The 25,298-nt window shown below is 44.0% G+C and overlaps 2 protein-coding genes across 2 annotated transcripts in view; both read left to right on the plus strand.

Annotated features, from left to right (window-relative positions):
• The window catches only part of CRLS1 (cardiolipin synthase 1), an 85,537-nt gene extending 69,772 nt beyond the window's left edge, over nt 1-15,765 (plus strand). The window contains exons 13-15 of the mRNA XM_075147582.1: nt 1,261-11,109; nt 11,465-11,571; nt 15,626-15,765. The gene's annotated coding sequence lies outside the window, so the exon portion shown is untranslated. The remainder of the gene's footprint in view (nt 1-1,260; nt 11,110-11,464; nt 11,572-15,625) is intronic.
• COMMD1 (copper metabolism domain containing 1) overlaps nt 1-15,765 on the plus strand; it is a 78,597-nt gene extending 62,832 nt beyond the window's left edge. The window contains exon 3 of the mRNA XM_075147584.1: nt 15,626-15,765. Coding sequence (XP_075003685.1) covers nt 15,626-15,733 — 108 coding nt within the window. The 3' untranslated portion in view covers nt 15,734-15,765. The remainder of the gene's footprint in view (nt 1-15,625) is intronic.
• Nucleotides 15,766-25,298: the final 9,533 nt, after the last annotated feature.

Raw genomic sequence — 25,298 nt, forward strand, 5'->3', positions numbered from 1 at the left:
TTCAGCAGAGAGTTATATTCCTCTGGTGTCTTGCTGCTGGCACGTAACACTGATATTTTAGTGCATTTGATCCAAAGGTCACTGAAGTCGGTGCAGAGATTCCCACTATCTTTGCACCACACTCAGCAAGAGCTGCTGTTTTACTGATAAATGCTAGTGCGATGCCTGTCCCGAGGCTTTGGGACGGCAATAGCAGCAGTGGTGGAGGGGGTGTAAAACAGGCTGGACTGCAAATACGTGGCTGCCCTCCTTTCCATGGGAGGTTTCTCATGGCAAATTGAAAGACAGCAGTTTGCATTCTAAAAGAAATGAGAAAAAAACATAAAACATGAAATAAAACAATTTTTTTCCAATTTGGCTTTTTTCCCCTTGTAAGTTCATACATGTGAATTACTGAAAAGAAACAGGTATAGTTATTTTGGTCCCGCTGAGAATATGTGTTTGCAGTGGCAATGTAACTGAGTAGTCCCTTTTGTCCCCATAAATTCTGTTTTCAGATCATCGGAAAAGCTGTAGATAAATGCCGTAAAAACAGCAAAAAAAAAGCCTGTTTGGCCTGACCACTTTGTCTTGTTACATATTTTAAGAAGGAAAACCCAGCTGAACGCGTGCTGAACTGCAGCGTATTTTCAAGCCTTTGGTACACTGTTTTCTTATTTTTAGATGAGTCCTTCTGTGCAAATGAGAGTAACTTTTTACTCTCCATTTAGAGGCATATTCGTGTGTAATTCAGGATATGCATGATGCACCAGTGTGCCAGGGACAGAGGGTTAATGTTTTTGTAACGAGCTGGGGATGCTGCTGGTGGTGTGCGTGCCTGCGAGGATCTGTTTTGCCAGGCTTTGTGCTCTTCCCCCTCTAGGTGGTAAAATACCCTGGAGCAAATGGATGCCTGGCATCGCTGTGATGCTGTAAACACAGCCGGGATAGATGTGCATAAACAGATGCCCTTGGAAAATTACTTTATGAAAAATTCCATTTTGTAGGCACAAACGTATTTGCTGTAGCCGGGTCGTGCTGATCTAAGAGCTTAGGTGCAAGAATATAGGAACTTTTTGAATATGGGAGTTTTTGAGGGCATGGCCTGGCACTGTTCAGAGGTGCAAACCGGCGGAGGATTTGCACGGCCTTTACTAACCACTTGCAAAACTTGCAGCAACCAAAATAAAACAGCGTTGTAATTTTGGTTCAGCTCCGTGTGTTGAAATGTTTCAGCAACATGCCCAGCGCTCCCCTCCCTCCTCTGCTCCTCTGTTTCAGGCAATCCAGGTGCCTTTTAGACCACAGGGCAAGTGCGCGCAGTTCAGAATGGAGCAGAAAAGAAGGTTTTAAACACGTCTTATTCCAAAATGCAGATTCAGAGTCATTTTTATCTTCGGTCTCTTCTTTGACCAAACCAGGTATGGTCCTTGCTGAAGACAGATTGGCATCAAAAAGCCAAGATCTTTTAGCCATTGCCATCAGCAGGAGCCAGCATTGCCTGCTGCCATGGAAAATAAGGCCACTTGAACTATCTTAGGGTATTAATTTCCACTCAGCTTTTATATTCGGTCTAATACTTTTAGGCTGGACATTAATGGGCACTTGAATCCTTTATGTAACCGATAAACCAAAACATTAAAGAGCTGCGAGGGAGCAAAAGAGATCTGTTTTGGGGGATGCTAACCAAGTTATTAAGCCTGCGAGCTGATAGTGCTCTCAGCCAGAACATGCCAGGATCCCAAGTCACGCAGCCTCCTAAAGGTCAGGTATTCTCTGCTCGGGTTTTGACTGTATTCTTTGACTGTGAGATTATTTTTAAATGCAGATTACTTAAACTGTGTGTATGTAGTTGGTATAAAAGTAATTCTTAACCCCACAGCTCCTTCCTGTTTTCCTGCCAGTAAATGTTGCAGTAACTGAGAGGAACGTGCTTGACACCGATTTGATTAAATAAATAGTTAAGTTAAAAGCACAGAGATTTCCTTATGTCATTAAGACTTAACTAAATGCACAGTCTGCAAACACCAGTCTTGGTGATGCCCTGTAACAAAAACATGCCCCAGTGGCACAGAGGGTTTGATACTACAATACGGTACTTTCCGATACATTTAAGAAAATGGTAAATAATATCACAAAGTAGTTGAAACTTTATTCTGAAAAGGGTTTTTTTAATAATACTAAGTGATGCTTGATTTTAATTTTTTTGCGATGCTGAATGATTCCCATATTAGATAATAGGGAGGTTAAAATGTAATGAATATGAATTCCAGGTCTGATTGATGTTCTCACTAGAGAAGCCGAATTTAGGGTAAAAGCAGAACATCCTTCCAGTAAGGGCTCTCTTTTTCTTAGACTAATTTCATACAGCAATTAAGTACTACAAGACTGAAAAAACAGAGACTAGCCTAGGTATTTGGAGATTAAACATGTAAAGAGGAAGCTGTAGACTGATATTTCAGCTCTGTGAGCAGACTTAAAAAGACCAACCGAACAAAATATGGCGCAAGAAAACAAGTACAGCTGTCAAACAAGATAGAAATAGAAAAATGCAGATCAGCACAGGAAGGAATGATCATAAGTGAGGAAGGACATTTACCCTTTAAGGTCCCCTGCAGGGGAGTTTCGGAGGAAAGTACATCACCTTGCAGTGGTTCCACTGAGAGACTCTTCGTGAGTTAAGAGCTGACACAGCAGAGCTCAAATAAATGATGATGGAGCTTTCTGGTCTCTGGTACCTTGTGAGCACGGGCAGTGGAAGGACTACCAGCGGTGCGGGAGCTGAGATGAGCTGGAGAAAAATGTGATCAAGAAGTAAGATGAGAACCTGATAGAAATATAATATATTTCCTTTAGTTTTTAAATACATGTGTTGATTCAAATCTCACAGTGGCACAAAGGTAATTTAAATTTTTAATTTTTTTTTTTTAATGCTGTTTTTATATGCTTCTCTGTACAGTTTGGTGAAACTTGTAGGTATCACTGTAATTTTTTTTTTCTATTAAAACCTCTTAAGCTCTGCCCGATATCCTTAGGCATGCACTGGGGCATTCATATGGAGAAAAATAAATACAAATGTTAAACGTAGTATTTCAGCCTCTATTTCCCGAAGATTGCATCCTATGACAGACACTGGAATTGTATAGGATCCCCAAAAGCTTTCTTGTAAAGGAGGAAAAATGTTTCAGTCTAATTTACACTTTTAGGGTGATTGGGGACTGGCAACCATGTTTGTTACAGAATTAATGTGACTCCACATAAAGCTTTTACGCACCATCTCCCAAATGGGGGTTAGACTGGTGATGACCAGTCTATGAGGGTAAATTCAGACTAGATACAAGGAAGAAATTTTTTACAGTGAGGGTGGTGAAGCACTGGAACAGGTTGCCCAGAGAGGTGGTAGATGCCCCATCCCTGGAAACATTCAAGGTCAGGTTGCTCTGAGCAACCTGACCTAGTTGAAGATGTCCCTGCCCAAGGCAGGGGGGTTGGACTAGATGACCTTTAAAGGTCCCTTCCAACCCCAACTATTCTCTGATTCTATGATTTCCAAAAATTGACCACAAGCACCTAAATAAATTCTCCCTAAATTCTCCCCTAATAAGCCTCAATCTTGAAGAGTCCCGGCTCTCTAGACTTTTTCTTCTTGTTGTAGGGAGGAAACGGCCGTGCCCGTAGGACGGGGGAGGAGCAGGGCTTTCTCCCTAATATGCACACGAAGTGATATAAATCTCTGCAGCCCAGCTGCACGGAGGTCCTTTAAGCTTGCCTAATGGAAACAAAGTTTGTGCAAAGAATAGTTAAGAAAGCAAATGCATTTCTTAGCTGGTGATTTCTCAGTGGGTGATTTTAACTCTCTGCTTGTTTACACCTTCTTCTACATAACCGTTGGGCTCGAGACCCACCCAGAGTTGCATACCAGTGTCACCAAGAAAGTGTCAGTGGACTAAGCAGGTGAAGTGATTTATTTTGCATGCTGTTACACCTATTTACTTCAAGCCCGTCAAGCAGCAGGACGAAAATGCCCCTGTTAAAGATGAAACATCCCACGCTTGTTGTTTTAGGGTTTGAAAGAACTCTTGAACTCAGCTGTGCTTTCAAAGATGCTGGAATTCAACTGAAAACAGGTTTGATGTGCCATCTGTGTCAAAATAGTGTCCGTAGGGGCAGAGAAGAGTTGGGGGGCAGTTATTTTTTAGAAATAAGTTTAGATGCAGAGGTGCCTCACACTTCATTCCTGCACCAGGAGTTAGATCATAAGACTTTTTGTTCTCTTGCCGCAACGCCATTCCTATCTAAAGAAGGGAATGGTGATGGCAATGCCTTCAGTTAGGATTACCCAACCCTGTATTTAGTGGCCTTTGGTTTTGACCAACTTACATGGTCAGTATTTCCCATGCCAGGCTGAATCCTTCCCCAAACTGGTTTGTCCATCTCCAAGATCAAGACTAGGAGGGAAAAATGTTCTGGGGGTTTCTAATTAAATATCTTTTCATCTAGGAAGTGCCATAATACTTTTGGGAGAAAAAAAAACCTTGGAAATAGTAAGCTCAAGGTTTACAGCAAGGTCAGGAAGGTCCCTCTTGGTGTCCTTATGAAAAAAAATTGCCTTAAAAAATTCAAGAGCCTCTGAAAATTTTATTTGTGCATGCTTGATAGAGATTTCGTCCAGCAGCTCAATTCCTAGAGGATTTTGCCTGAGTCGAGCACATTCCAGAGTGGAAATGCAGCCTCTGTATGCTCTGGGCCCTGCTGTAGGTACCCAGCTCTGGTTCAGGCTGATGAACAGGCTACGCAAGGGTAGGACACAGGGCATTGCCAGAAGGTAAGAGACAACCTCATGCGTAAGACAGTAAAACGCAACCTCCCAGCTTATTTCAGTCGTCAAAGCCCTGGCGTGAGGCTTGGTGAAGCTGGCCACAGCTAAGCACGTCAGAGTCGTTTCCCAACGAGATGTTCCCCATTTTCTGGGTGCCCGAGGCAGGTGCAGGTAAATCTGCAAAGAGCCAGATGCTTAGAACCACGGGTGGTCGGAGCCGTGTTGAAAAGGTATGGAGCACTATTAAAAACACTGCAGGTTTCTGAAAAATGGGGTAGATATTTCAAACTGTGGCTATACCGGAGGGATTTTAGGTTCTGCATCTCTTTGCCTGTTTACCAAGTGCTGAAATGAAGCCGATGCAGCTTCATGGGGATGATTGACTTTGCCACCTTAGCATTGGTGCTCAGTGTTGGCATGTGGGACTCGGGAGGACAAACCAGGCTATTTTTAAACAATTATTATTAACGCATTTCAATCACTCCACATTTATGAAGCGGATTGACTACGGGGTTGGAGAAATTACTGGGAATTCCCTATCAAATTCACAGTTTTATAATTAGAGACTTGAACTGTGAACAGACAGGAGGCCAAAATACTATGTACGTTATGTACATTTAAACATATGCCGCTCTTCAGCGAGGGAGAGCCATAAAGGGTTTTCCATTCTGTTAACCTCTCACGATGGCCAATGACCGCAGCAGATTTGGAAAGGCATTTTATGGGGTAACTTGAGTCGCAACTGCTTGAAGATGTTGTAAAATGGTGTTGGAGGAACCAAGGGAGCAAGCTGAGCAAGTGGCAATCAATCACATAAGCCCACATAAAAAGTTACAGGTGTTGGTACCAGAAGAATTGTGGCTTTTATAACCTTTCCTTTCTGGCCACAGCAAGTTGCCGTATGAAGTGGCTCCGCATTCGGAGTATTTGAATGTTTTTTGCCTTCATAGGAAAGACATTTGCGGTGTTTTCTCCGAAACAACTGAGGGTTTGGGCTAATTGACGTCGATAATGAATGAGCAGCGTCCTAGCAGCATCTGGAACACAGCGGTTATGACGGAGCACTCTTTCAATAATGAAAAGAAATAGGAGATCACTAATCACAAACGCAGGGTAATTATCCGTGTTAGACGTCCACGGTTTGTTCATTGTCAACCTCGTGTTGTGTTTACGCATTGTGGGATAGTATTTTTAAGTGGAAGCGTGGGTAAGTAACCCCTGTAATACAGAGTTTGTGCAGGGGGAGCGCACGGGACAGGATGCTGCTCTCTGGGCGAGGAATGGGAAAACGTAAGGTTACAACAGCTCAGAAAAGGAAACACGTACAAATCAAAGTGATTTTTTTAAAAAATCAAAAAGAGAGGAAGTTGGAAGGCTTACAGAAACCAATGCAGGTTAATATCACCAGTCTGAAAACAGCATAGCCATATAGAAAGTATATAAAGCTTGCATAAAAGTATTAAGTTGTCTTTTTTCTTAGTAATTCTTTATGATGTGAAATGTATAAAAACTTCAGTGTATGCTTCCTTCTAATTAGTTATACTGATTAAAATAATGGTTTGGGGTTTTTTTGCCTGTAACACTTTCTGAAAAGAAACCTGTGCTTCCAAAAGACACAAAGACCAACAGGTTAAAGCATGTGCATCTCTGCAGCTGTAAATACTCATCTTTCATGTAGGGTATAAAATACTAGATGGACTATTTTCAGTACGTTGATATCGTAAAAGCAATGACATTACATTTGCCATGCAGTATCAGAGACCTAGTCTTATGCTCCTGGAATTATTCCATTTTCTACAATCCTTTATCTATTTAATCTGTGTTATTACAGGCTTGATGTTACATTAAAAGTATTAAAAAATCTGCAAGCGGGTTAACTTTGTTTTTCCTATGTGGGTGTAATAATCATTCACTTAAGAGATTCTTGGTTCATGTAATACCAAAATAATGTAGAAGAATTAGAAGGCACTTTCAGTTACAAATATTTGTGCTTTATTTTATACAGTATTATGGAAATGAATTGCACTTTGCCTTAGCGTTTTTGAAGGCCATGATTATAGGTTTGTTGCAAAAATAGCTCTGAACTGAATTAAAAATAATGAATTTAGTATTGTCAGAAATGTGGTCATATGAAATCAATGGATTGCCATCCATTCCGATTTTTCTGGAATTATCTAGACTTTGATGTCATTATCTTATGCTCCAGTGTATCTTGTAGAATATTAATGAATCTAAAAATAGCTTCAGAAGTTTGCAGTGGGATCACGATTGATGCAATGTAATAGGAGATTTGATGCAGCATCTTGTACTTTTATCGCCCTGCATTGGCTTGTGGCTGCCCAGTTTTTTTTTTTTCTTTTTACCACTTATCAGGTGTTCCTAATGTGAGAGTCTAAGCAGCAAAAATAAATTGCTCTCATAAACATCTGACACAAAGTATTTCCACTTAGCATGAATCACCCAGTTCAATGTGGTATTGCCCTGATTCTTGAAGAAGTAAAAATAAGCTCAAATCCAATATTTTTCTTCTTTTTGGGTCGTCTTTTCCTACTTTTGAGAACATTGTCATGGTAACTTATGCATTATCTTTTATTATTTTTTTTTTAGCATGAATTACGCAAGTCATTTCTGTCTCGCTCTTCCCCCAGTCCTGCTAGGAATGGCATGAGCAACTATTCCTTGGAGAAGCAAACCTGGAGCACTAAGGAAGCGCTCTGTGCTGGGATGATCTTCCACCCTGATGGTCTGCAAGGAGATTGAGTGTAGCTTGTTGTGTATTTTGACATGTAGCAGAACAAAACCCAGTACCTCTTAACCGAGCAGCCCTTCAGGGTGTGCCAGCGACACCAGAGTGAGTCATATTTGAGTTGTGTGTACCAGGTGTCAAGGAGAGGTCCTCTGTAGAAAGGTTTGGAAGCAAGTAACAGTAATAATAATGCTGACGTGAGTTTATCAGGGTTTTTTTATCAGGATTATTTATTTTCTGCCATCGGGCAGTACAATAGCAAATTCCCACAGTAATGAGTAAGTAAGAGTAGTCTACGATGAAGGGAGGCTTCTGTGATAGAGCTGGATGGCATCATTGCAAAAATGACTCGAAGATGTGCCTTTTCCAAGGAAAATGTGTCCTTGCACCATTTTAAAAAGTGTCTAATTTCCAATTTGAATTTTGGGTTAGATTGGCATTATTTTTATTTATTTTCTCTTGTCTTTTTTGGGATGGGGGAGGGTGTTTGGAATTTTTCTCTTTTTTTTTTTCTCTTTTTTTTTTTTTAAATTAAGATTTGCATTTCTTTATCATGCAAGCCTCTAACAGGTCCAGGTAAACCTTGAAGGTAATATCTTAAAGTTTCTGTCCATGTTAGAGAAATAAGTCTAACATGGAGCATGCTATTAATACCTTCCGGCAGCGGCCGGGGCGCTGGCATGCCTGGGGCTTTTTGCCAGCTTCCTTTTAACACTGGAGCCAGTGGGCTCTGCAGGCAGCTCGCCGTCGCTGCGTTAGAGCCACCTCCGCTCCCCCTGCTCCCAGCAGCGCTGGAATGTCGAGGAATGACCGAAGCCACTTTGTGCTTTAAATCTGTTGACTTAAGAACTAGCCAAGTGACCCTGATGGAGCACTGCTTAAAAAAGGTGTAAAGGACTTTGATTTGTATTTTTTTTTATTTGTATAGTTAAGGTGCAGTTATTACTGTCAGGTCTGCGCTATCCCTCTGCCAGTTCTCTAGGTTTCCTCACTGGCTATTTCCAGACACTTTCTTTTCAACTACAATTATAATCTTTTAGTGATAAAGAAACAAAAAAAGGGATAACTGAGAATATGCAGTTCTTGGTTGTGAGAATGGGAAGCTGGACTGTACTGGCACAGGCAAAATCTGCTCTGGTGCTGAGCCGGCGAGGAGGAAAGCGCACCCGGAGGGAGCATCAGTACCTCTCTGTAAGGGTAGTAAGGTATAAAATGGGAGCTGATAAGGTAGTTGGCCATTATTGATTTTCCTCTTGAAATACTGTTATACTTGTGACTTGGGGTATTACTTACAGGGTAGTCCCTGCAGGTGTTTTACTAAAATAGTATTTAAATGGAATTGGCAAATTTGGAGGAAGTGGGAGAGTTGACCAGAATATTTTTTTGGTAATCCTAACTCATGTTGCTGAAGCAGGTTATGTCTAAGCCCATTTCCTTTTTACTCCAGATAAGTAATGTCTTAATACTTGTTTGCAAAAATTAAAAAAAAAAAAAAAAAAGAAAGAAAGAAATTTGGTAGACTGTAGATCTACTCCGAAATCAGTATTTTGTCTTTTCTGTTTAATTAATGCCTTGGAAACAAAGTGACATTTGTGCTTGTGGGTGTTGCTGGAGAAGATGAGTGTGCTTTGAATTCCCGTGCATGTTTGCTACCGTGCTTGCTCCCGTGTGGTGCAAGCTGACCACGACTTCAGGCTTGCGTGATGTCTTAGTGACCGGCTCCTTGTACCGCACCACTCCGAGCAGCTTTCTCTGCGATTGTTTTATTTAACCCGTCACTGGCTTTTCTGTTTGCAACCTAATTTGCTTGTATTGTGAATTGTAAGATATCCATCTGGTGTTAATACATCGCTGATTTAACCCTAACCCTGCTGCTTTGATGTAAGCAAAGCCCGCAATTTCTTTAGTGTGCTTAGAATAGAATAACAGTCAAAGGTGTTTTTTAGATACGTGTTTACAGAGATAATTCTGTTTGAAAGAAGGTGGTTGGTTAGCTTGTAATGTGTGTGGCTTTATATATCCTTGTGTTTCTTCTGAACGTAAGACATATATTATTCAGATGTATAAGTATGCCTGAAATCCTCCAAAGGCAGGTTGTCCTTCTATATATTTCAGTACTTTTTCCTGCTACGAAGAATAAGCCTGTCCCAGCAGGATGCCTGGCACCTAGTTTTGCAGCAGGAGGGTGCCCGCAGCTGGGTGCCCTTGCTGGGAAGTCGGCAGCGTCCACGGAGGAGCAGTGAAACCCCACGGGGCTGGCGGGGGCCACCTTATCTCTTCCCCAGGCTCCTGCCGAGCTGCCGCACACATCCTGCCACAGATCAGCGTGGGTTGACTTGCGGCACGTAAGCCAGATGCAATCTGCAGATGGCTCCTGGCCCACCACCTCTTCTGCAGAGGAGACCGGGGCAGCTGTTCAGTTGGAAAACTATATGTCGTTGTCTGCTGGCATATTATGGTAGAATATTATATGATTCTGGAGGTATTCCCTGCTGTTTTTACTATCCAAGCTAACATAAAATGCTGAGAGGTTTGACGGTCATGACTCTGGAGTCTTTATTTACCAGTGATGCGCTTAATTACTTACGTATAAAATATACTCGGTGTTTTTCCTGGTTAACAGAGGAGGTAGGAGGTTTGCTTGGCTGCAGAATATTCAGTGATCTGGAAGGAAAAGTGACATGGAGTAGTAAAAAAAATTGTTATTTATTGCTTAGCCATGAGGAACTCAGAAGTTGTTAAAAAGCAGCGAAATTTCTTTGTATAGGAAATGTTATGCCAGAAATTTCTTTGATTCACCCTTTCACACATCAGACTAAAAAGTGAAGAAATAAGTTCCTTTTTATTTTAATCACATATCACTGAATGGTTGGGCTTCAGCCCAAAAAAAGAGGCAACACTTCTGAACTTTACTACTTTTGTTAATAACTTTTTTTTGAAATTCTGGATCCCGCAATTCTTTTAATTAAGAAAAAAACCCTCCATAATTAAAGCACTTTGCTTACCGCAGTGTCAAAAACTGTTAATAAGGATAACAAGGTTTCCTTGCTAGCAAGCAAATGCATAACTGTGGATGTAAAACTGTAAAACTAGTTGTTTTATCAGCTAGTCCTTTCCAAAACCACTTAATGTCTTTCTTGACCAAAAAAATTGTGAAGGCTGAAAATTAATGTGGGTTCTTAATCACAATGAAAGGTACCAGGATGTTACCTCTCTCAAAGCTTTGTCGGAGGCGTTTCCACCTGGGTAGGCAAATATTTGCATGCAGCAACCTTCACTGTCCTTGGGCCAGCGAGCGTGAGGCATGGCACCCCACTGACTGCACCCGTACCAGCGCTCCCTCGCGACCACCATTTGCATACAAAGCTGAATTCCTCACTTCTGCATTGGGAGATGCCCCAAGCTACCACCCCAGCCCGTGGAACGAGCCTTAGACAAGACACTTCGTGATCCGAAGCAAATTTACCGCCAACTTATGTTGCAGTCCTGGCAGTGACCAAGTTCCCTGGTTGCTGAGTGTTGTAGAAGGTCTACAAATCAAGTGGAAATTAATATGAATAAAATGGTATGTGAATTCAGAGGGGTTTATTTTTGTTTTTCCAACATAATGGCTAAAACTTAAAAATACTAGATGTATCAGAGTTGCTGGGAACCATTTTAAGTAGCTGGTCAAACTGGTGCAATAGAGAACAACTGTATTTTTTAAAGTTTTGAATGCATGAGGATTGGTTTTCTAAAAATACATGTGGTTTTAAGTGTAGTTACTGAGATACAGAAAGTTGTGCGTCTCTTAGTCTCTCATATAAATATTTTTGCGGCGCTCTCTTATTCCTGAAAAAGAAAAAACCCTAGAAGACCTAATTCACGGCTGGGGGGAGTTTGTGTTTCTTGGATGTTTGTTTTGCATCTCTTTTTTATAGAGGAGGGATGGGAAAGCATGTGGGGAGAAAACCAAGATGGTCGCAGGAGATGGACGTCCATTCCCACACCTTTCTGAGAGCATCGAGCTTGGCTTTCCAACCTGAAGGTGGGGATGCACGTGCCATTTCTGTTGCACGCAGACATGCTCTAATGACGCCACTCGTTGTGCATACGCGTGCCTTTTTCCAAAGACTGTCCATTTCTGTGAAGGGCTCAGCTGAAGTCCAAATTTTGGTCTGGTAGGCAAGTGTGCCGTGCTTCAGGGCTTCGAGGCACCACTACTCATGCTTCGAGTATGAGACATTCACCACAGCAGGTCCCCGTCCGGTGAAGGGGCTCATGGTGCCGTCATTGTGTGTTTGGTGGCTTCGGATAAGTGAGTGTTTGGTAGGCTGTTGATGTTCTTGTTTGTTAGCTTCCAGGTTTATTTTTCATGAACGACTCCTTCATTTTGGGTTTGCCTAACTACAAGAGATCCAAGTGGGCTGAAAATTTCTATAACAATAGGAAGTATCAGAAGTGATGCCTTGTTTCTTGCTGAGAAGGAGCAGAGACACCAAATTTGTCCTGCTTCTGGAGGACACCTTAGGGAAGCGATGGGAAGTTTTAATTTCACAGCTCCATCTTCTTTTTTCTTCCTTTTTTCTCCTTCTTTGGAACTTTGTGGGTGATATAAACTAACGAAGTATTAAATAAAACTAAAGCCCAATTCATGTTTTAGGTTGGTCCACGTGAGAGTGTGATAACTATTTAGATACCGTCCAAACCACATAGGAGAGTTTTAGCTGCTTTTTAGATAAAAGTATGCTCTATGGGTACACTTACACTTGTATAAAGTGGCATGCAGAGTCTTAGTGTAATCCAAGAGTGTCCTTTTGCTCAGTTGACATTCCTTTTAACTGACAAAACCTGAAGAGGAAAAAAAAAAAGCCTCCTTATACCTTAGGCTCTTGCAAAAACATCTCCATTAGAGCTGGGACCTTGGGTCTTCTCCTATCTGCTCATACTCACCGTGTGATTAAGCTGTAAAATCAGCTTATGCAGATCTTCAAGGCTTCATGGGCAGACCCTGGCCTGGGGAAGTCTGTTGATGGGCTCGTGTGACTTGAGGTGTGCAGTTGTGGCTGGAAAGCCACAGAAGTCAACAGCAGTTTGGCCTTGTCAAGGAGTCCTGTCAAGGACTGTGACCCAGGGCTGCGTAGCGTGGTGCCGCCAGTCGTTCCCTAAAAGGTCAAGATAGAAGTCAGCCTGTGGCCGTGGCACACATGTTGAGGAAAGAGAGGTCAGGTTATGGAGAGAAGAGCTGTTTTCAGATGCCTTGTGCAACAAGACTTATAATGTGTTAGAGATACTGGGATGATTTTAGGTTGGTGAGAAAAGCTTCTGCTTCTGCAGTGAAAGTGAGCTCAAAACTTTTTTCTGGTCAGGTCTGGGAAAACAAGGATGCTAAAACTGGGGGGATTAAGCTGGGGGAGCTGAAGAGGCATTGGCTTTGCAGTCCCCATTTGCAGCAGTTGCACCGGTTGGGCTGACGCTGCCCGTTTCTGTTCATTTCAGTAGAGAATGGTTTACTCCAGCAAGGGTCTGTGATCTGGTTTCAGCATGATGCTTCACAAAGCCTCAGGGGTTAACTAACGGATTGCTTGAGATTTGACTTTTCCAGTGCTTCCTCATCAAGGAATGTATAAAGAGATATTTCAGGGTTTCGTTCAGGCTTTCTTATGCAATCTCCTGCAAACACATCTTCTTCAGGCAGATCTGACCTAGATCTTTTTCAGTGCACTCTTAATCAGACAAGAAAAAACAAGAAAACCCACTGCGAAATGGAGTTAAGCTGTCAAATTCCTCACCAAACATTTTCTTTCTGCACAGTGACTAGCTGTAATTATGCTTTGCTGTAATTATACTTGCAGAGATATTTTATACAAGGTATTTTCCATAAGACATGTCAATAACCATTGTCAAGAACAAGAAAAATGGTGCGAGAGAGCCCTTGCTTCCAAGTCCTAGATTTCATATCTGTGTTATTGATCCCGAATGTTTAATGCTACTTTTGTGATGTTTTGGAATGTAATATTATAGAGATGAACAATTAATTTAAAAAAAAAAAACCCACAACCTACAGTAATAGTTTCCAATAGGATCCTGTTTATAAGCATAATTGCTTGCTCAGGCAGAGGCCTTTCCTCATAGTCATCTGTATATTCTACATGGTATATATTTAGTTACATGACTATTACTGAACTTTACTGATACTTTACTGATTCAGTCAAAGTTCTCCCTAATTCTACAAAACATTTTCTAACCAGAAGCACCCGCATACTAAATACATAACTTGATCTCTGCACCTTGGTCTGTTGGCTGATTTGGTCGTTAGCAGATAAACATTTCACAAAGACTGACTCATTCAACGTAGCTATGGTAAGTGACTTACCAGCGCCTACGTCCCAGCATTAGGGGAGAGACAGCGATATTTGAAGAAAAAAAAAAGTTTAAAAAGTGCACGCTGCTCTCATTGTATGAGGTCTTCCTTCTTAGAAAGTTTCAAGTTTTAAGGTTTAAATCACCGTTTTGATTTCTGCCTTGAACTGTGATAGTTCCCCGTGTGACTGATGTCCGGGCAGAAGCCCTGGCACAACTCTTCCATGTGCTTCCACATGCTCGGCTTCCTGATCACTGACTTCTGGCACCTCATTTCTTTCCCGTTAGCATTCTTCTGGCAGTGCCATTCGTGATTATTGCACACAAAATGATCCCCTTGCTTCTTCTGTCAACATTTTGGTTCATATCTCACTTGCTGGTTTGGTTCTTACAAAAATGAAACAACCCATGAATCCTTGGGACAACGAGAGAGGGTAAAAGGTAAAACTATTCCTGATGCCTGGGAGAAAACACTTGTAACGGTCCTACAATGTGGTTAGTAAAAGCTGATGGGTTTAATTTGTCGGATTATTTTATCCTTGTGTATTAATTCCATAAATGTAAAGGATGAAGTTGCATTGTTTTGGGGAGATGTTTTGGGGAAAAATGTATTTTGAAATAATGATAGAAATTTTAGTCTGGTAGAAAACAGATGAGACCTGGAGATGCCCTTCTGCTTTTATGAGCACCACAGGGTCTGTGTTACACATAGAAATTCAGTGGATATACAGTGATTCCGATGGCTAAAACTATTCCAATGTTTCGTAATGAAACCTCCCTCCATACTGGCTGCACTTTCATCTTCAACTATTTTCAATTTGTTTCTCTGTCACTGATGATGCTTCACCTGGAATGACGTTTGGTACACAGTCACGCTCTCGGCAGACGTTTCTTCTGCCAGACTCACTGTAGGAAATACTTTGTGACTATAGACATACCAGTAGGTAAGGCTAATGGACTGGACATCTCAGGAGGCCTTTTCACATTGGTGTTTATTAATGAGTTCCATATCATTTGAACTTTATATATATAGATATATTACACAATTTTTTTCTTTATTTTCTAGGCCTTTGACAAGATCCTTTTACTATTTCCCAATATCCATCTTATCAGAGAATAATTACTTTTTAAGATGTGACAGGACTTTTTAGAGAAAACCAGTGCTGCTTCATAACTTGCTTCATAAGTTTATGTTGACACTAGAGCCCATGTGTAAGAGAATATAAAACTCTCCTGAATTTCCAGACTGGAATGTCCTGTACTGTGTTTCAGATTCTTGTTTTCCCCTGTATAAAATCTGTTTTTCGTATGTGATGAGCTTTGTGTGGCGGCTCCAACCATTTTGCAGTTCCCAGGATCTGCAGCAACAGCTTTGGGGATCACCAGACTGGAAAGAAAAGTGGAAATCTCAGATATAATTAAATTTCTACAAGTTTTGCAAAAGCCTGTAGCTAAGGAGAGACCCAAACTGATGCCTACATTGAAAGGAAAAGTGGCCAGAGTTCAGCCTTCCTATGTCCTCTTTGGCAGCCCTGGCTGGCCTGCCGGCACGCACTGCTCTTGCTCGGTAGGTGTGTAGCCAACCTCTGGGTCTACTGAGGTTATTTAACTGGTACCAGGAAAAAAGGAGACACGGGACACAGATCGTCAGGAAACCAGAACTTGCTATCCTGCCTCCATTGTATGCCTGAAAAACCATTATCTTTCTCAGCTATTGTTCTTGCAATTTTGTTTTGTAGGAATCGGAGTTTCTCTGTCTGGAGTTTGATGAGGCCAAGGTGAGCCAGATGCTGAAGAAACTGGCGGAAATAGAGGAGAGCATGACTTTGTTGACTCAGACCACTTAATCAAATAAAGAGATTGCAACTCAGAAAACAAATGACCCTTGGTACTTTTTCATAATTCCTGTTTCTGCACATAGAATAGGTAATGATTGTTAAATCCTGGTTATAACTGCACAATGCATTCACAACCAAGTATGGGCTAAGTCACACTGTGAAGCTTTCTCTCTCCCCTCCTCCAGGCCTATTCTCCAAGGCAGCGGCAGCGTTGTTCACTTAAAGCTTTGCATAATCAGGCTTTCGAGTGTGGCGCAGCTCTTCTCTTTTTCCCCTTAATTGATTTTTGAGTCTTCCAGATGCTGTAAATACTGGGCTGGATGAACAGCAAAGGTAAATTGGCCAGTTGTGGCAGGGGAGAAATGAGCAGAAGAAACAGGTAGACTAGGGGGGACTCATGTTTATCCTTCCAAACCATGGGCTACGTAGGACAAATCCACCTGCGCGAACTCTGCCTGCTTAGAGCTTAAAGCCCGGGAGAGTAGATGAAGTGCAGCGAGTTCAGGGAGCAGAGACACAAACGTCCATTTCTGTAATCGCGAGCCTCTGTGCTGCTGAGGATTAAATAAACAGTTCCCAAGGGTGTAAGGTGGCCAACCTTGCTTGCCCATTGAGTCACACCTTCCCCACACCACAGGCAGCCAGGGGACAATCAGGAGCATCTCTTGGGCAGTGGGAGGTGCTGGTTTCCCAAAAGGAGCAGCCCTCCAGCATGTGCTGAGCCCCTGATCCAGCAACCTGCTGGCGAGCCTTCAAAGCCACTTCTGCTCTGCTTCCCTGAAGACTGTCCGCCCTCATCAGCCTTCCGGCTCTCGAGCTGTAGTGGTGCAGCCCTGGCTCCGAGCTGCATGGTGTGTTTGAGAGGACGGTGCTTTGACAGGACACAGTTTAACTTGGCTGCTCTTAGTCCTGTTTGTCATGATGTTTGTTCTTGACCTCAAAAAAGCCCCAGGTTAAACCGAGGATTTCTAGTGTGTGCCTGTTCAGCGCGGAATTTGGGTGAAAGGAAAACGCCCTTGGCAACCTGGCAGGTTAAAGCCCTATTGATAAAATAGCTGGGTGAAGAAAGCTTCCAGAGGCAGACAAGGTATGTACAGGGCACCACGATCTGAACTGCCCGGGTTGCTGTGGCTCTTGGCTGTCGCAGGCACCCACATCTCTCTGCCATGGCGCCAAACTGCAGAGCAACCACTACCCTTCCGACTAAAGAGGACTGGGCAGAAATGTTTTCAGTTTCAGATGTTTCCTTTCAGGGGTGCAACCTTATCGGCTTTATCACAGCAGGATGTATAACCACGCTTACCAGCTTATCACTGCAGGAGGACGTGGAGGGGCTGTTCTGAGCAGGCTAACGCTTGTATGGAGCATGATGGTCCCTACTGGCGAACTGCCCAACAGTCTATAAAATGGTGACGGACCAGCTGGAGATTACACCGGCTTGCTGTTTTGCTTTGTTACTTAACGGGAAGGCGCGCACACACATTTGGTTGGAGGCTACATTGATTCTTTCAATTTTATTTTATTTTATTTTATTTTAGCTTCATAAGCAACCTCCTCCTGAGCTAAAATTATATTGAGGGCTTGTACCCTCAAGATAGAGATGACAACATAAAATGTTCTGGTGCCATAACTAAAGTACTTCTCATTGCTTCTCCTTGTGAATTTATTGCTTGTGGAGCTGCCAGATTGTACTTGGACGCAAAATCTCTTCAGAGCAAGGGAAGGGCACCTTTTCCCATCTGCCTGGTCAGAAGGGAAAGCATCACTCAAGCCAATTTGTATCACTGCATTGGGAATTAACATTTCCTTTACTGTGCCTGTCCCACTGCTCTCTCATCTCTTAAAGCCACCTGGTTCTCCCCTCTGTCTCATGGAGGCACTGCGCAGCCCCCGTCTCCTCACTTTCCCCATCTGCCTCCAGCTGATACTTGTCAGAGTGGAACTGGACTGTAACCACCAACTGATGCTCACGCCGGTCCCCGGGTAACCGGCTGCCGGCATGGGTGTGAAATGCTGAGTGTTGCTGATTCTCTGAGCTTTCCGCTTGCCTTTTCATCAAAGTTCATTAAAATGTTTTCCTGCATTTTAGAGCACGTTTAAAAAAAAAAAAAAAATCAAGGTCAGGGAAGGATCATGATCTTAAGTAACTTGCACCGTGTCAAACATACTTATTGTTTTATTTTAACATGGTCAGAGGATAGGAAAATATGCTATAAATGGAAATTAAAGAGAAACAAACTGGGAACAGATGTCAGGAAGTATTATTTCATGCAAAGAATAATAAACATGTGAAATGGCTAACCAGGCAAGGAGGCTGAGGCAAAAAATGTTGGGGTCACTTAAGAAATAATTGGATACTTTCCTAGTAGAGGTGAGAAGTTAAAAAGGGGCACGTTTTTATGGGTGGATGCTTCTCTCTCTTCCTAATCCTCCCTCCCCTGAATACCTAATGATCCTGATTTTCTTCTTGGTGGATCTTTGTAAACTACTGTGCAAAATAAGGAAAAAAAAAGCTGAGTGTTTTGTGGACCGCACTCTGCCCGGCCCTGGGTAAGGGCACAGGAGTGTCACTGGGCAGCAAAATCGTTTCTGCTTCACGAGGTTTGACGTGGGCAGGGAAAGAAGATGCTGTGCTTCCCCAGACTGCTGTAATGCCAAGCTGCTAGTGGGGCACAGAGAGCAGCTTTTCCCCCTTGGGCAGGACTGTGCCTTCCTACTGGGATGGTTTATCTGTGTGTCCATCCGTCTGTCCCTTGCTATGGCGTTTTCAACCTATTGGTCACTCTTGGCTGAACTTGGTGGAGAAGAGGCTTCTGATGCTGCTCTGCTTCCTTGAGTGAAGAACACAAGCACCTGTGGCTTGTTGTTGGGATTCATGGGTGTTAATAGCTATCGATGGTCCCACTAAATATCTCTGTGGTGTTGGGAAACGAAAACTGCTGCTTACATGCTTCAGGAGAGATTTCAAATTCCCTCCCCAAAGCCCAGACGTAAACCAGACTCGGCCTGAGCGTGTGGCCGGGCAGCTCCTGCTGTGGCTGAGGCCATGCATGGATGCTGGCCTCCTGCGTGGGTCCATCCGAGCAGACATCCCAGCACAGCCCTGTTGGCCATAGGGGCCTCATCCTATTTTGAAGACCACTGCTGCCAGCCGTGGCATCAGCTCCCGTGCCTGCATGCTGAACCATGCCAGCAGTATGACACCAGGGCCATCACTTCCTCCTCCTCTTCTTCCTTCCCTAGGGGAGCAGCCATGTGGTAGCGTGCCCTGAGCCACCGGTCGAGCCTGCTGGGCAGTTTGTAGATTTACAGCAGGGACACGAGCAGCTCAGCACAGCCAGAGGAGGAAAGTGAGGGAGATGGGGAAGCAGCGGGAGGAAGGGCTGAAGGAGGGCCTTTGCCTGAGTCCCATCTGGGAGAGGTTTCCCTGCCCAGTCCTCAAAAGCAGCCAGGGAAGGAGCTGGGACACAACTCATGCCACGCTCCAATGTCCTTAACCTCAGAAAACTCCTTCATACCTGCCCCCCTGCAGGTATACCTGCCTGCGATCTGCCCAATCTCCATCCTTCCTGGTTTACTAACAAATAAAAACCACTTGCGAGTGGGACTGCCATGTGCCGCCGGGCTGGGGCAGGCTCGGTGCCATCAAAGCCTGGATATTTAACCTACCTGCATTGTGTTGGCGCAGGCAGGGCAGGGAGCAGCTAGGTAGAGGCTGCTCAGGCAGGGGATGGCACCTGGCAGCACCAGCAATTTCCTTCGCTCCCACTTTTGCTGGCGCTTTCCTGGGGTTAGCTCACTGAAGTCCGCAGTGAGCGAGGGCTGCTGCTGCAGCTCTGGCACCGTGTACGTGATGACTCCAGATGTGCAAGTGCAGATGTGCAGCCCATCCCAAGCTCTGCTGCTTCTTACCTCAAAGACTCAAAAGCAGCAGCCACATGTTGTTGCAACCTTCAGATTCTGGTTCTTCCTCAGATGTCACCTTTTGCACTGCTAAAATGCCCTGCAATTTATTCATGCAATCACTTCTTGTTTTCTGGGAATTCCTCCAAGTTGCCACTCGTTTATGATCTGGTGCTCCCTAAAATACCTGCAAGTGCCGTCACCTTCAATCATGCATTACACAATTGGCAAGCCCTGCACTTGCTCTTTGCTTGGCAAGACAATTCCTCTTAGCGCAATTTTCTTTTTTCTTGGTTCACGTATTCCCAGAACTGCTGAATTTTTAGAGTATTTTTCTAGGCATATCTGTATTTGAAGAAAGTAATAATTTAGGCACACCATGTTTTTCCAAATCCAAGCCAAGCAAGCGCTATATTTCATAGAGATTTGGGCCATGGAAAGCAGCAGATGACGAGGCATACTTATTTTATATTGGTGTTGATTTACTTTCCCATTTTTCAGGTTACTTCATCTCACTTTATTTTACATTTCTTTTTTTATTTCTCTTTCTTACAGGTTCTTTTTGCAAGTGTAAATGTCAGAATTAATGTTTGTGCTTTTATTGTGTTTCATAGGAGGGTTTTTGCTGGAGTCCATCACCTCCACATTTTATTGTGCTTTAACTTTTTGATAAACTGGTTGATGTTTTGAGAGATTTTCTTTTCTGTACGTCAGTTCTTTGCTATCTATTGATAAAATAAATCGCTTACCATTTTTCTGAGGAGATTTCCTGATTTAGATATTTACTGACCATTTGTAGATGCGCAAGTCTCTCAGAGGTTTTACCTGATGACTCACGCTTGTCCCACATTACTCGTGGAAACGTTTCCTTCCCCTTCTCGGGAATTTCAACAGTTTATTCATGCATTCCAAATATTTATAAAGAGGCGCTCAGTGGGTGCCAGGGACAGAGGGAGCCTTTTTAAGAAGGCAGTACCGCACGGCAATGTCCGGGTGGGGAGAGCGCAGCGGTCCTTCGCAGCAGCCACTGACGACTTTTTAATGCATTACGTTTCATGTGGCTTGCATCCGGAAAAATAGACAATGACTCCTCGCCTTGGAGCTGGGACTGTTAAAATCCACCTCTTAAATTATTCCCAAATCCCGGGGAAGCAGGGCTTGGGGTGCCATTTAATCCAACATGGAGGGCAGGCTGCACTCCTGGGCCTCCTTTGCCATGTCGGGAGGTAAAGGTGACGGTGCAGGGTGACAGGCAGCTGTCACCATCGATGCTTTCTCCCCTCAACGCAGCAAAATAAAGCTGTTTCTACCTGGTTTAGCCAGGCCTTGCCAAAGCTGCGGATGAGTCCCCCTTTCCTCAAAAGGGACACACATACACCAACAAAAATGCCTTTTCCCGGTAGCATGAATCCCAGGGGTGATCCCTGGGGCCACAGGAGTCCCCAGAGGACATGATGTGTCACCTCCCATGAACAGGTGGCAAGGGGGATGCAGCTACAACCTCATCTGGTGCAAATCCACCTCTGAACTGCCGGTACCACTTGGGTAGGATTATTTTGGGATATCGCTCGAGCTTGTTGTCCCAGCACAAAATCCGTGGATGGTAGAGGCTGGTGCTATGAAGCTTTCCTCCTAGACGTAATGGGGTTGATCATCCCCATGCTCAAATGCCCAAATGCCTTGCCCTTCCTCCTTCCTTTTGGTGGTAACAAGGCAGATCTTGAAATGCAAGAAATTGCAGGAAAAACGGGTTTGAAAGCATGTCGGAGGGAGGGGCAGGGGCAGCCAGGGATGGAAAGCCTGCCTGGGGCATTTGGCCCTGGGGCGTTTTGCAGGTGTTATCGCAGCAAGCAGGACCCAAGGGGAGGTCCCTGAAAGGCAGGGCTGTCAGAGGACATTGGCCAACAAGGAGGTATGAAATACTTCTCCGAAGATGTTTTCTTGTTTCTTATCTCCCCCGAGCGCAGGTGACCTGGAGCTTGCATTTTAATTCACTTAGCAGCTGGCTGCACTGAAACTCCGGCACTCAGACATTAGCTTTCATAATGAGATGGTACTGGAGAATACGTAAAACCAGGTAATTGAATAAATGGCATTTTTGGATTCCGGCGAGTGTCTCAGACCCTTGAGAAGTGACGTTTTACAGGGGTGAATGGGGGGAAAAACAGTGATCGCAGCACAAAACCCAAAGCCATAGTGCTTCTGAGCAGAGCCTGGGGGGAAACATTCATCATTTGGGTTTGAAGATACGTAATTTCTCTGCCATACTTCTTGAGCTTTCTGGCCAGTTGGCAGCCTTGGCCAAATACAGCATTACTGGGAAATTATATGATATACTGTATTTTAGTAATAAGTGGCACTCTTCCTGCCTTGCAAAATAAACCATGTAAAGTGTTAGAGGCTTCATGGCATCTCTGTTCTTGGCAGTGAAAGAAGAAAATAAGCAAAGCCACATAAGGAGGAGATGGCAGGCTCAAGCAGAGAGAGGTGTCCATTTGATCCCAGCTGCCTGCGAGTCGCTCAGAGCTCTCCCCATGCTCCCAAAACACAGCAGCTGCCCCACCACCCTCCACAAAATATCTGGTGGCTTGGTGAGCCCTGATCTCCTCCAGGCATCTCCTAAAATAACTTTGCTACTGCAGAACCACAGGATAAATCTGCATTTTTCTACGGCCGAGGAACACAGTGCGTAAAGCTAATCCCCTGCTCCAAGATCCTGCAAGGCAATGGCATGCAGAAGTACAAGGTTAAAAAACGCCATCAAGAAGCAGTGGCCAGGAACCATAAATACCTTTCAAGCAGTTCTTAGGCACATCAGGAGACGAGCAAACAAAGCAACTGGAATTTATAAACTTACATAATTAATTTTTCTTTGCGGGCAGAACAAACATTCCCATGTTCCAGCTCTCTCAGGGCCTTTGACAATCGAGATCCTTTCTATAAATAATGTATGTAAGTTTATACATTTCAATTAGTGCTTGTTCTAGCCTCTCGCAGCCCAAGGATGTTTTCACTACAGTTTATTATTTAGGCTGTGGATAGATCATTTTGCCTTGGTGCATCTATAATGTGATTTAAATTAAGATGCTTGCAAGCAGCATAATAGTAATGAAACAATCTCTGGAAAACATTGGCATGTCCCCAGTGAGAATGAAAGAAAGAAATGAGCTTTACATTGCAGCGTCCGACAAATTGTCTGCACCCTCCTCTGCAGGGCGAGAGCGGGATTTCTCTGTCCGAGGACACAGCCTGGGAAGGGAGAATGCTCGTATCTGGGCTGTGCCACGGGGCCACAGGTGACACGGTGTAATGGCCACAGATGTTTCTTTTCCAGAGCAGGAACATCTCTGAGTCATCCTACAGTCCTGTAACTACAATGTGCTGCAATCAGAGCCGGCAGAAATGCTTAACCCCCGCGGCTTAATCCCCAGCCATTGCAAATTAGTATAGCTCCATTAACTTCAGAGGACTATTTACATGGGGGAGGTTAAATATGTTTAGGATAAGTCACAAAACCTGCAGCGATTTCATACATGGGGCAGTGGTTTACTAATTTATGAGGCGAGATCTCATCTGTGCTGTTTCTAAAGTTTGTTTTATTTATAGTGAGCACATCCATGTCAGAGGGATTTCTCCACAAGCGGCATGAAGAAAACCCTTCATTTACTCTGATTATGTTGCTGATCTCAGTCCCTAATGCAGGAGGTATCTTCCCTCCAGGCCATTTTTCAGTAACCCGTAGTATGAGGCTGGATATTAAAACTACATATTGTGGATTATTTAATTTCCCTTTGCCCTGTTTTTTATTTCTGAAGTTTATCTGTAGATCCTACAATAACAAGATAAAAGTTTTCTGATTTCCTTCTTTGATATATTGTAATTCTGATACACCAAGGGCCACATCCTGCATCCTGGGTGGTACCGCTGGCCTCTGCTCATTGCAGTGAGGTCCAGGTAGTAATGGGTGTGTGTAACTGAGCAATGCGGCATGGCAAATGGCCTGTGGCCTCTGAGGTGGCTTTTACAAGCATAAATATACGTAAAATGGTTACAGGGGATCCATGGGGCCTGGGGGAAAACAGATGAGCCCTGAGCGCCTGCAAGAAGCCATTAGCAGCTGGATGGTGCAGGGCAGGAGCTTCCCAGCTGGGAGTAAGGCCCCTGGGTGCTCTGCAAGCTAGGCGCCCAATGTGCTGGATGGGTGCCTGCACCCAGGGACCAGCACGGAGGATGTGGGGAGTAGCGGGGCTGAAACCAGGGCTTATAACTGCTGTCCTGTGGGGGTTCCCAGAGAGCTGGCACAAAAATGAGGATGCCCTGCATCTCCCTCTGGATAGGCCCTGACGAATGCCTCGGAGGAAGCTTTCAAACAGCCCAGCTAGGTCCCACTCCAACCCTGCAGCCCTAGGAGCCACCCACCGCTGTCCCCCTGAGACAGGGCCACTCTCCCCACCCTGGTTTTGGAGACCCTTCTGCTCATGTCACACAAAGGAGGAGCCCTCAGCGAGGAGTGCCAGCCCCAAGCCCCGGTGGCGAAACACTCACTGTGCCACCGCTGCTGGTCTGCAACTCCTATGGGCTCAGCAGGATTTCACTCAGGTGGTGGCTGGAAGCGCTTTGCCAAACTGTTGGGAGTGTCTTGGAAAACCTCCCGCGCACAGTGTTGGCTTAGTTTTCTTTGCCACCCAGAAACAGCCAGCTTGGATGTCAGCACCCTTCCAGATACAGGACTGGTTTTAATTGGAGTTGCCTTACCCAAGCTGGCACTGCAAGAGTCCAAGGGAAATTACGCAGCAGAGCCTCATCCAGGACATGCCTGAAGTCAAGATGGTTTAAAAAATCTTAAGTTACAGGTGAAGACTGGAGGTTTTCCCACAGCTGGGGTTTTGCTGGTGCTTAAAACTGCATCTGCTAAAAAATAAAAACAAAATGGAAGCAGTTCAGCTGAAGTGGGTCCAGTACGTTTTTTCCTAAATGTCAACAGTTTTCTTACCTTTGAAGAGACTCGGCTGCAGCCTCTGCTGCCTGGCAGTTTTCAGTTTTGCAGCTCTTCAGGTCTTGCTGCAAAACGCCGCTGTGAGATGCCTTTGAACAGAGGTAAGGAGAGGTGTAAGGGCTCATGTTTCTAGGATTCAAAAAAGATGTTTTGTACATAGCGGGCACTTTTTTGTTGTTTGCAAAATAATTATCGTCCAGTTTCTGCTGATATAGAAGTTGAATTTCAAGTGGGTTCTCCATCCTCTTGCCTGCACTGCTGTGCCTTCTGTCTACAAGGAAAAAGAGCCTCACTGGGAGGAAAACGCTATTAGTTACGGCAGCCTTTGTCTGAAAAAGGCAGGTACTGTCCTAGAGCAGGGAAACACTGACTTTAATCCAAGCAGCTCAGGGAGTAATTATTCTTGGCAAATGTGAACCAATACAAGCACAATGCAGCTCTGCCCACAGCTTGCAAATGACAGCACACAACGTAGCAGGGGTGAGTTTCTTTCCACCATCGCTATCCTGCCCCACTTTGCCTGCAAGAGCAAGCTGCAACGCTCCAGAAAAAAATTCACGCTCTGGGGGACATGGATGGATATGCCAATCTCTTCAGTTTGAGTGGTTTTGCCAAAGCTGAACATACCACTCGCATCTCCCCCTTCTCACCAAAGCACGAAAGCAAAGGGAAATG

The sequence above is a fragment of the Calonectris borealis genome, chromosome 3, assembly GCF_964195595.1.
Source record: "Calonectris borealis chromosome 3, bCalBor7.hap1.2, whole genome shotgun sequence".
Classification (NCBI taxonomy): Eukaryota; Metazoa; Chordata; class Aves; order Procellariiformes; family Procellariidae; genus Calonectris; species Calonectris borealis.